The sequence below is a fragment of the Heteronotia binoei genome, chromosome 5 (genome assembly GCF_032191835.1).
Source record: "Heteronotia binoei isolate CCM8104 ecotype False Entrance Well chromosome 5, APGP_CSIRO_Hbin_v1, whole genome shotgun sequence".
Lineage (NCBI taxonomy): Eukaryota > Metazoa > Chordata > Lepidosauria > Squamata > Gekkonidae > Heteronotia > Heteronotia binoei.
This window is the reverse complement of record NC_083227.1, coordinates 10,739,314-10,751,246: the sequence shown is the minus strand read 5'-3', so window position 1 is coordinate 10,751,246 and position 11,933 is coordinate 10,739,314. Positions and strand designations below refer to the sequence as shown.

The window sequence follows — 11,933 nt, the reverse complement described above, 5'->3', positions numbered from 1 at the left end:
CTTATCCAGTGGGCTGTAGGATGATTCCAAACCAAATGTTGTTCAGAAGTGAATCAGAAATCCCCCATGTCTATTCCTTCCCTCTTCCCTCTACAAACCCATGAATCGTACTCACTCTTGGCCAGATTATCCAGCAAGGAAATATGCTCTTGGGTTCCCTTTGTGGAACTATCCGGCCTTTCTTTGGATGGAAGGCTACTGTCTGTCTCCACCGTAGTCTCTCTTCTATTTCTGGCTTCTTTCACACACACACAAACATACACAGAAAGAGAGAGAGAGAGGGAGGGAGGGAGGGAGGGAGGGAGGGAGGGAGGGAAGGAGATCATTCTTAGATGGAGTAGGAAAGATATTCAAGAGTTAACATTCCTCTGGAATGATGGAATCGTGGTCAAGATTTGTGAGGGGAAAAAACACCCTTGTTCCCCAAAGGGTTAACGTAATTATCAGGAGGCCTGGTCCAACCTGTAGCTGTTTGTGATTTGAGTCTCCCTGCAGCTAGGCTGGGGTGAGCCAGGGGGCCAGTGGCATAGTTGGGAAAACACCAGCCTTGTCAACATTTGTGACTTGAGCCTCCACTGATAAGGAGTCATTCAGGGCCACAACTGGACTCTTGACCAATGGCACTGGTGTTTAAGGCACGTGATTAAGAGCCGGGAGTTGGCTCCCCAAATCTGAATCTCCCCCACCCAGTCAGAGAACCCCCAGTTGGGCAAAGGGAAGCATATATAAAAGGGACCCTTATCTGAGGGATTCTGAGGGATCCTGAATACTACAGGGTCCTGAGAGGAAACCCGCTAAACCGGCACCACCCTCATTCCCTGAACCACAGAGAAATGGGGCAAGGCGACCCCCTTCAGGGCTCTCCCTCTTACTCCAACATGGGGAGACAGCGAACCAGCACTTGTGTTCATGCTCCTCATGAACCCACTGAACTGGGTGCTGCTCAGGTACAAAGGGAAGTGACCCCGGCTTCGGTTCTTGACAGGATCACTTCCAGATCTCAAGCAGAGCAGATGTTTGTGATCGCAGCCAGAGGGAAAGGTGAGTTCTAAAGGTTGGCCACAGAGAAATGAGGATCTGGCTCCTCCCAGAGTCTTTCTGAGGGCTTCTCATCCCACCTTTGCCTCAGCCCAGGACACTTTCTCTGGCTTGGGTGATGGCCACAACACTGGCCTCTGTTGCCCCTGGGCAAGCACACACACATGAACAACACAGGAAGCTTCCTTCTACTGGTCCACTGAAGTCAGTCTCGTCTTCTGAGTCTGGCAATGGCTCTCCAGGGTTTCAGGCAGAAGTCTTTCGCCTCATCTCCTACCTGGTCCTTTTAACAGCTTTCCCCAAGTAGCAGGACAGGCCTCAAAATGGCGCATTGTTATTCAATATTTGGATTCTTGCCTCCTCACAAAGGCAGCCATTGACACCTAGGAAAGATACTTACCCAGAGAGGCCACATGTCCATAGTTCTCCAGCATGACTTCCCTGTGGAGAGCCCTTTGGTCTGGATCCAGCAGGGCCCACTCTGCCTCCGTGAAAGAGACCGACACCTCCTCAAAGGAAAAGGGACCCTGGAAGAAAAAGCAGATTCTCTTGTCAGAGATCATGTCTGGCAGTGATTGTATTCTGTAAGGGAGTAGTCTGGGAAGTGGAATGGGTAAAGGGAATGAGGTTCAGAGGATCTCTTGCCTAGACACCTTGTAGAAACTGCAGGAACAAAAGCCCCCCAGAGAAAAGAAGAGGGGCCCAGAATGTCCCCTGTTCATCCCTCCTACCTGGACTGCAGCCATTTCAACACCTCCGGAAAGACGATGGCTCAACAGCATCTCTTCACTGCCAGTTACTGGGACAAAGGAGGAAGGAAGGGTGTCTGTTGTTTCTTCCCTGCTTCACACACCTCCCCACAGTTGTGAAACCCTGTCCAATGCACACTTAATAAAATTTTAAACACCTTTTTTCTAAATCTGGTAGAGGCAGAAGAGAAGCACTAAGTACCTAGGAGCCTCAGTGATTAGAAAGGATACCACCTGCCAAGGTGAGAAGCGAATACCTAAATCAGGGGTGGCCAAACTTGCTTAATGTAAGATTCACATAGAATAAATGTCCAATGTCTGAGAGCCCCAAAACATGAATGTCAGATGTCTGAGAGCTGCAGGAAGGGAGGGAGGGAGGGAGGGAAGGAAAAGAGATTGAAGGAGGGAGCGGTAGGAAGAAAGCAACTTTAACTTTAAACACATTCTCCAAGCCTCTGGCTGGCTTGGCTTGAAGAAGTGATTTAAAAACAAAAATGCCTTCTCCAAGCCGGCCAATGGGAATGGTGGGGACTTCGAGAGCCGCACAGTATGTGTGAAAGAGCTACTTGACCCTCCTGAGCCACAGTTTGGCCACCCCTGATCTACAGTAATGGGAGGAATTGCCCTCAATGGATTTCTCTAATCTCTTTATAGAGGCATCACAGTTAGTGGAGGCTGAGTGCTGCAAATTAACTCTGTGCTGTGTGAAAAAGTATTTAATGTTCTTTCCTGCCCAGAAATCTACCCCTCAAAATCAGAGAATGCCCCAAATCCACACCAAGCATAAAGAGCCCTTACCACAGGAGAGGGAATCTTGGGCACGCTCCATGACCTGCGCTCTCTGGACTTCCTCGGAAGGAGCTCCTCCTGCCTCAGGGACCATCTTCAAGGATGACCCCAACATCTGGAAGAGCAGCAAGGGAGGGGGTGAGAGATGGGATGGAATGGAATGGAGACCCAGGAATGGATCCTGCCCCACTCCCAGACTCTGCACCCTCCCAGCAGCAGAGCTGGAGGGATAATAAGTTCTCTAGTAGAAGCTGCCTAAGGAGGCCGTGAAACCTCCCATTGGGATGATGAACACTTGGACAGATGTCTGGCAGGGAACCTTTAGGATAAGGCTAGAATTGGACCCATCTGGAGGGAATCCCCTCACCTGTTCTGCCTGCCTCTTCTCCTCTGCCTGACTCAGGAGGAAACCTTCGGCCAGGGCCACCGCCTGGGAACTGGTCTCCGGCCCACATCCTCTGACCCAGCCCTGCATTTCCTGGGGCAGGAGAGTCAGGAACTGCTCCAGGATCACCAGGTCCAGGATCTGCTTCTTGGTGTGCCTCTCCGGCTTCAGCCAGTGGCTGCAAAGTCCATGGAGCTGGCTGCAAACCTCTCGGGGCCCATCGGCCTCATGGTAGTGGAATTGTTGGAAGCGTCGGCAATTAACATCTGAGATTGCGGTGAGCTTATAACACGTAACAGGCACTGGGCTTTCCCAGAATTCAACACTATCCCCAGCTTTGGCGGGATGGGGGTCTTCCCCTGGTGTCTTGCCAGTTCCAGGTGCTTCTGGGTTCTGCTCTGCCATCTCTTTCCTTTTTCTTTGAGTCACCTCTGACTGTGTAGATTTGCCTTTAGTCATGTGGTTACGAAGAGAGGCTTCTCTCTGGGGAAAAGGAAAGACACAGAGAGTTACATGGAAAATCAAAGAGAATGGAGATACATCACTGAACATCACATGCCTAGGTGTGTTCAGGAGGCACAAGGGAATTGCACTAGTGGACCAGAACATAAGTCCTTCTCGTGGTTTGTAGACCTGCTGCTGCTGCTTGAATATCATTTTTCTGTATGACAACCCACACTATTTTAGATTATGCCTCCATGGTTCTTTGGGAAAGTTAAGTATGTCTGTCTGGCTCTTTAAGAGAGCCCCGTGGCGCAGAGTGTTAAAGCTGCAGTACTGCAGTCCTAAGCTCTGCTCACAGCCTGAGTTCGATCCCAGCTAAAGCTGGTTCAGGTAGCTGGCTCCAGGTTGACGCAGCCTTCTATCCTTCCGAGGGCGGTCAAATGAGTCCCCAGCTTGCTGGAGGGAAAGCGTAGAGGACTGGCGAAGGCAATGGCAAAACAACCACCCCGTAAAAAGTCTGCCGTGAGAACGTGAAAGCAACGTCACCTCCAGAGTTGGAAATGACTGGTGCTTGCACAGGGGACCTTTCCTTTCCTGGCTCTTTAAGGATATTAACAACCTTAGCCCCCCCCCCCCCCCCATTTACATTGGCTCAGTCTGTCCTCGGGACTAATTCTTAAGGTAAATCAAGAAAGGACAAGAGGAGTAATTAGCAAGGGAGGTTCTCCAGCACGTGTAAAGAACCCTAGCAGATTTATTGTTTTCCTGAGGTTAATCCTACTTTCTCTTACTTTTTATTTAATACAAGCCCTTTCCTGGTGGCAAAATGGAGAACCCTGATTTGTTGGGTCAGCATTAACCTTCGTCCCATCAAACGAGGGCTTCTTTTGTAGCAGGACCTCCTTTGTATATTAGGCCACACACATGTACATACTCTTGGAGGATTGGCTACCACAGGGCTGTGTGGCCTAATATGCAAAGAAGTTCCTGCTACAAAAAAAGCCCTGCGCCAAACCATCAGTCAAGGCCTGTTAAATTCCACTGGCACTGCGTCGCAGAGGACAGAAAGGTCTTCCCTTGATTGGCAGACAGGAGGAGGAGGGAAACTGCCACAGAAAGCCATCTCTCAATTGGCTGAGGGCCCCTGGGTCTTCCTGGTGAGCATGTAAAAGGAAGAGACGCAGCAGAATCCCTCTGCCTGTTTGGAGGAAAGCTCCACTCGTTAGGCTACTCCGCTTTTGATTTCCTGTTAGTCTGAAGAAGCTGGCTGAAATACAGCAGATGGTTATTTAGCAACTCCAATTAGCCAGTGAGATCACTAGAGTGTGCGCGCGCTGTTTTTAATTTGTCTGCTTTATGTGTATGTGTATGGGTGTGCATGTGTGTATTCAGTTTAATTCACTGGAAGTACGGCCAACTTGGATGGGAGACCAGAAGAAAGCTGAATGGGTGGGGCGAGTAAGCAGAGCCCCATGGGTCTTTCTGGGGAGCGTGTAAAAGGAAGGAAAGTGGCAGAGTCCTTCTGTTTGTTTGGAGGAAAACTCTACCCCTTAGGCTGCTCTGCTTCTGTTTTCCTGTTAGTCTTTAGAAGCTGGTTGGAATAAAGCAGATGGCTACATTGATCAGCTCCAGTAAATCAATTGCCCCAGTGAGATCACAAAAGCGTTTGTGTGCTGTGTTTATTTGGCTGCTTTCTGAATGTGTATGTATGTACATGTGTGTGCGTGCTCAATTTCATTTAGTGGAAGTGCTGCCATTTTGGAGAGTACGGGGAAATGAAGACTGTGTTCCAGGGAACTCTGCTGTCTTTTTTAAATGATTTTAGAACGAATGGGAAAGTCTCCTGCTATCCTACCTCGCAGAATTCTTGTGTGAATTAAAAAGGGGATAGGAAAATGATGTCAGCTGCTTTGGTCCCCACTGCGGAGAAAGATGGCCTTTTTCCTAGGTAGAGGCTGATGCCAGCTCTATGGCCAGTATGACTTGAGAAAGGGGAACCCAAGAATTCCGATGTCACATCAGGCCACAATTAACAAACCAGCTACAAGCCTACTTTGAAATCCTGTTTTGGTGCATATCAACAAACACCGATGTGCTGTGTTGTCTGCGTTCAGATGTTAGGGAAACACCGTGGCTCAGTCCTAGAAACCTTGAACAATACAGCTCCATTGCGATCGACTTCATGGGTAAGAGATTTAGTGAAATATCCTAGAGAGGTAAATTTCACTAAGCAAAGTCTTCATAGAAAGTTTTGTCATAAAAGAGAAAGAGAAAATAGGGGGGAAATGGTTAGATTCAAAGTGTTGGAAAAGGGAGAAATGAAATACAGGGAAGGGAGAAACAACATGCAGCACAGTGATTTAAAAGAGCAAGAATAAAGTTGGACTAATTCAGATAAATACATGTTACCAAGGCTATATAACAGGGGTGGCCAACGGTAGCTCTCCAGATGTTTTTTGCCTACCTCTCCCATTTGCCCCAGCCAGCATGGCCAATGGGTGGGGCTGATGGGAGTTGTAGGCAAAAAACATCTGGAGAGCTACCGTTGGCCACCCCTGCTATATAAGGTTCCACAGAGCATGTGCAGAAGAAGAAGAAGATATTGGATTTCTATCCCGCCCTCCACTCCAAAGAGACTCAGAGCGGCTCACAATCTCCTTTACCTTCCTCCCCCACAACAGATACCCTGTGAGGTGGGTGGGGCTGGAGAGGGCTCTCACAGCAGCTGCCCTTTCAAGGACAACCTCTGCCAGAGCTATGGCTGACCCAAGGCCATCTCAGCAGGTGCAAGTGGAGGAGTGGGGAATCAAACCCAGTTCTCCCAGATAAGAGTCCGCACACTTAACCACTACACCAAACTGGCTCTCCTTGCTGTACCAAAATGTTGGGTGAGTCCAACCACCCATGAAACCCACTGTGGATTTCCCCTGAACGCAATAGACGTTCCCAAATGCCCACGTCTTTACGCTCAATGGAATCTGATCCAAGCCAGCCTCATCTCTAAGAGTGACAAGCTGATTTCGCCAGTCCGCTAAAAGACCCATCTCTGACATCAGAGGTTGCTGATTCCAATCGGAAACATTCCAAAGGACAGCCCCGCCTCCTCCAGCATAACTCCCTGACTCGCATACCCCAGGCTAGCCCCATCTCATCACATGTGGGAAGCCAACCAGGGCTGGCCGTAATTAGGATTTGGATGAGAAAATTCCTGGTCGTTATGCAGAGGCAAGAAATGGCAAACCACTGTCTGTTGCCTTGACCCCCCCCTCCCGCTCGCTTCTATCAGCCCCTCTCATATTCGGTCCCATTCGGCTCTACGATACCCTTTTTGGTGACAAGACGATAACTGTACCATTCCAAATTTTAGACAAATTCTGGTACATTAAATTGATTTTTTGGTGTAGTGGTTAAGTGAGCAGACTCTTATCTGGGAGAATCGGGTTTGATTCTCCACTCCTCCACTTGCACCTGCTGGAATGGCCTTGGGTCAGCCAGAGCTCTCGTAGGAGTTGTCCTTGAAAGGGCAGCTGCTGTGAGAGCCCTCTCAGCCCCACCCACCTCCCAGGTTGTCTGTTGTGGGGGGAGAAGACATGGGGGATTGTAAACCACTCTGAGTCTCTGATTCAGAGAAAAAGGTTGGGGTATAAATCTGCAGTCGTCCTGTGTGCATTTATTAAATTTACACTCTTCTTGTACCAAATAACTCAATGAGGCCTACACAGACAGATGCAGAGTGCCACGTTAACCTCCATTCCAAAGCTGTGTAGTGGTGACATCCTGCAAACTGAGACAGCAGATTTTTTGTCCCTGTATGCAGTGCTCTCTGGGGGATATATAAATAGGTCCCTGACCATAAAGGCCTTTAAAGGTCAATACCGACACTTTGAAATGGATTCGGAACACAATAGGTAGCCAGTGCAGCTCTTTCAGCACTGCCTGAATGTGCTCCCATCGAGGGAGCCTCATTAACAGCCGTGCCGCAGCGTTCTGCGCTAACTGTAGTTTCCGAGTCAGCGTCAAGGGTAGCCCCATGTAGAGAGCATTACAGTGATCTATTCTCGAGGTGACCGTAGCATGGATCACAACTGCTAAGTCGTTGTGCTCCAGAAAAGAAGCCAGCTGCCGCACCTGCCGAAGATGAAAAAAGGCGGATCTAACAGTGGCTGCTACCTGGGCCTCCATTGTAAGGGAGGACTCAAGGAGCACGCCCAAGCTCTTGACCTTAGGGGCCGGTATCAATGGCACCCCGTCTAGAGCCGGCAGCTGGACCCCTCCCCTTGGACCACCCCGGCTCAGATAGAGAACCTCCGTCTTCGTCGGATTCAATTTCAGCCAACTCAGTCTGAGCCAGGATGCTACGGCTTGAAGAGCCAGGTCCAGATTTTCCGGGGTACAGTCGGCCTGGCCACCCATTAATAGATAGAGCTGGGTATCGTCTGCGTATTGGTGACAACCCAGTCCATACCTCCTGACAATCTGGGCAAGGGGGCACATATAGATGTTAAATAACATTGGGGACAGAACCGCACCTTAAGGCACACCACATGTGAGTGAGTGCCTCTGGGATGACTCCTCCCCTATCTACTTTCTTATCCCTGGTATAGAGGTATGCTTATATTTTAAATGGCAAAACCTGTTTATAGGTGCTTGGTGAATGGCAAGATTACAAAGATTTTGTGATCTTACGATTTTGAATATATAATGTATCAGATTTTCAGTATCTATTGTATTATTTTTCTTTATCTGGTTTTTTTATTTATTTCATCTTCTTCTGAGTTTCTTGTTTTTCTAACGTGTAAAATGTTGAATAATTTTTTTTAAAGCAGAACAAAAATCTTTTTCACATTAACTTGTCTCCTCAGGAAAACCTGCACAAATACAAGGAATCTCTTTCAAATTCTAGAAACTTCTGTATGCCTCAGGTAGAGCTCCTATCTTATGCTCCGTTTCATGAAACTACACATTGCAGTGTGCATTTTCTGCTTCACTTAACACTTAGGTTCAAGTCTCAGGTCAAGGACAAATCCTTTTAACCTCTGCTGTGTTTGGAAACATTTGTTGCTCATTTTACAGACACACACACATACACAACGTATGGCAGAGGGGATAGCATTACATCTGGCAAGAGAGAAAGCTCTTCAATGCTGGGGTGTCAATAAAAGGGAAGAGCATGGAGCCATTTTCCCCATGGTGAGAGGAATCTCAAAGCACAATGGAGAAAAGATTTTATTGGCCAAACTATATAATTCCTGAAGTTCAACGTCCAAAAGTCTACTTTTAATTTGGTAAAATGCTGCCGAAAACGACCGCATGGGCAATGATTCCAGGGATAGGCCCAAAGACTTGATTTTCCCTGCAATGTACTCTGACCAGGTAGACAATTTATATTCAGAGAGCCCCAGTCTTCTCAGGGCCCTTCTGAAGACCTCTCTCTCCCTCCCGGGTCTCACAGATTTTTAGCCTCCAGCGCACACACTTTTGCCTTTGCTCAGGAGAAATGGCCCCAGGACACAATATGTGCAGTAGCTCAGTGCTAGGAGCTCACCACTTGAATGCCAGGAGCTCCCAAAGTGGAATTTTGCTCACAGGACTCTGCAGCTTAGAGGGAACACTGCATGGGAGCAGTGGTGGACTGGCCAGGGTGTCAGCTTGCAGCTGCTGAAGGGGCCCCCCTTAAACATTAGGCAATCTGTTAATGCCTTCCCTTCTTCTGTCGCCTTCTGTCTTTCCCAGCATCAGGGTCTTCTCCAGGGAGGGCTCCCTTCTCCTTGGGTGGCCAAAGGATTTGAGCTTTATAGATAAACTTTCTCAAAAGTTTTAACTGAACCTTTTTTCCAGTTATGTGTTTTTTGAATATTGTCTTTCTTTTTTTGTTATTACATGTAAAGGACATCCTCACAGTTGTGGGTGCCCCCCCCCCCGCTTTGTCTCCTGGCAACCGATATTTTCAGAGCCAGTCCTCCACTGCAGGGAGCCTCCAATTCCGCCCCCCCCCACACCCCGCCCTTTGCCCTTCCCAGCCCCTCTCCCGCCCGGGGGCCTCCAGGCTAAGCCCTGCAAGGGACGCAACCTCAGCGATGCCCTAACTTGCAGGGGTGGCCAACGGTAGCTCTCCAGATGTTTTTTGCCTATAACTCCCATCAGCCCCAGCCATTGGCCATGCTGGCTGGGGCGGATGGGAGTTGTAGGCAAAAAAACATCTGGAGAGCTACCGATGGCCACCCCTGCATGCAAGCCCCAGCCAAAGGGGGCCAAACCCAAATCCCCCCCCCCCCTTTGGCTGTCCCAGCAAAGAAGGCAGAAGCCAAGATCCCCCTCTCTCCTCCCTCCTTACCTGCAGGTCAGCAGAGCTCAGAGGCGCGTCCGAGCAAGAAGCCCCGCCAGAGACGCATCTGCAAGGGGGGGGGACACGTGTGCAGGAAGAGCCGGGCCATTCGCTGCACTCCTCGACACGTGATTGGGCCAGACTTCTGTAGAAAGGGGAGGGGGCTCATTCATTGGGAGGAGGGCGCAAGAGAAGCCTGCAGCGTCCTGGAAAGGGGCGGGGGGAGGAATCCCGGGATTCCTGGCTGCGTTTCCGCCTCTACCTTGGTGCAAGGACCAGGCCCGGGGAAGTCAGGAAGGGTCCCTCTCTCTGCTGGCATTTCGCAAGCCCTGCAAAAGGTGGTGCGTTTTGTTTTGAAGAAAGGGCGAGGGAGTCGCCTTTACCCTGGCACCGTCTGCCAGGGAGACCAAATGTCTTCGGGAGACCTAATGCCTTTCGCAGGAATTTGGTGTTTCAGTTCCATAGGCGGAGAGAGAATCTCCTTATGTTGTCTCATAGGCACAACTCGCTCTCTGTTTTTGTGTCTCTGTGTGTGTGGCTATTCTATTGCCAGAAACTGTTATAAACCCGTCATAATAGAGGAATACAAACACCGCTTTTCAGGGTTAACCCCTGGAACCAGCGTTCCCTCTAAGCTGAGTTAGCCTGAGCTGGCTCACAGATTTTTAGCCTCCGGCTCACACATGTTTGTCTTAGCTCAGGAAGGAGGACCCCAGAGCACACTGATTGATACAGTAGCTCACAACTCTCATGCCAGTAGCTCACAAAGTAGAATTTTTGCTCACAATAAGACCCTGCAGCTTAGAGGGAACATTGCTTGGAACATACAGAACCATTGCCATGAGCCCCATCTTCAAGGAGGAGCATGTTCACAATTTCCAGGGTGGGGGGAGGAGGGAAATGGGGCTCTACCTGTTCCAGCCCCACAGTAATCAAACTAGAATGTTTAAACCTCTTGAGAAACTAATGCCCTCAATTTAAACCCAGAGCTAACAACAAACTCTTATTTATGGCACTTTACACCTCATGACATCTATCTGCTTTTCAACACCCTTCTTGTTGTTTCAGCCCAGTTAACAACACTAACAAACCAGATCCCGATTTGTGATTCTTTCAGTCTGCTAAAAACATTGCCATGACTCTGTACACTAACTCTCTGCCCGCTTTCTCTATATTTAGGACTGCTGGCCATTCCGTATTTTTGTCTGATGAAGTGTGCTTAGAGCACACGAAAGCTTACATTTGAATAAAACGTTGTTGGTCTTAAAGGTGCAACTTGAGTCTTGACTACTAATGAAAAGGAAAGGTCCCCTGTGCAAAAACCAGTCGTTTCCAACTCTGGGGTGACGTTGCTTTCACAGTGTTTTCGCAGCAGACTTTTTACGGGGTGGTTTGCCCTTGCCTTCCCCAGTCTTTTACACCTCTCAGCCCCACCCACCTCACAGGGTGTCTGTTGTACAGGGAGAAGATATAGGAGATTGTGAGCCTTGAAAGGGCAGCTGTTGGGAGAGCCCTCTCAGCCCCACCCACCTCACAGGGTGTCTGTTCTACAGGGAGATGTAGGCAATTGTATGAACATATGAACATATGAAGCTGCCTTACACTGAATCAGACCTTTGGTCCATCAAAGTCAGTATTGTCTTCTCAGACTGGCAGCGGCTCTCCAGGGTTTCAAGCTGAGGTTTTTCACACCTATTTTCTGGGACCCTTTTTTGGAGATGCCAGGGATTGAACCTGGGACCTTCTGCTTTCCAAGCAGATGCTCTACCACTGAGCCACCATCCCTCCCCATTGTAAGCCGCTCTGAGTCTCTGATTCAAAGAGAAGGGCAGGGTTATAAATCTGCAGTCTTCTTCATCTTCACTTGCAGCTGCTGGAATGGCCTTGGGTTAGCCATAGGTCTGGCAGAGGTTGTCCTTGAAAGGGCAGCTGCTGTGGGAGCCCTCTCAGCCCCACCCACCTCACAGGGTGTCTGTTGTGGGGGGAGAAGATGTAGGAGATTGTAAGCCGCTCTGATCTCTGATTCAGGGAGAAGGGCAGGGCATAAATCTGCAATTCTTCTCCTTTCTGACTCATGGATGTGGGGTGGGTCAGAGCAGGAAGAGGGGACCTTACTTCTTCTTCTTGATTCTCTCTGGGCGAATCAAGGATGGGATGGGGAGGAGAACTGGGCTGGGAGAATCTGTATCCCACAGGTTTCACC

At 49.2% G+C, this 11,933-nt stretch overlaps 1 protein-coding gene and 1 non-coding gene across 2 annotated transcripts; both read right to left on the bottom strand.

Annotated features, from left to right (window-relative positions):
• Positions 1-2,817: 2,817 nt before the first annotated feature.
• Positions 2,818-10,193, bottom strand: LOC132571682 (neurotrophin receptor-interacting factor homolog). The gene is made up of 3 exons (XM_060238475.1): positions 10,114-10,193; positions 9,740-9,797; positions 2,818-3,444 (listed from the first exon to the last, which is right to left on the bottom strand). The coding sequence occupies exons 1-3, from the start codon at positions 10,191-10,193 to the stop codon at positions 2,818-2,820; spliced, it is 765 nt and encodes a 254-aa protein (XP_060094458.1).
• A 1,250-nt stretch (positions 10,194-11,443) lies between these two features.
• Positions 11,444-11,518, bottom strand: TRNAS-GGA (transfer RNA serine (anticodon GGA)). Its single transcript has one exon. It is a non-coding gene; the product is annotated as a tRNA-Ser (tRNA).
• Positions 11,519-11,933: the final 415 nt, after the last annotated feature.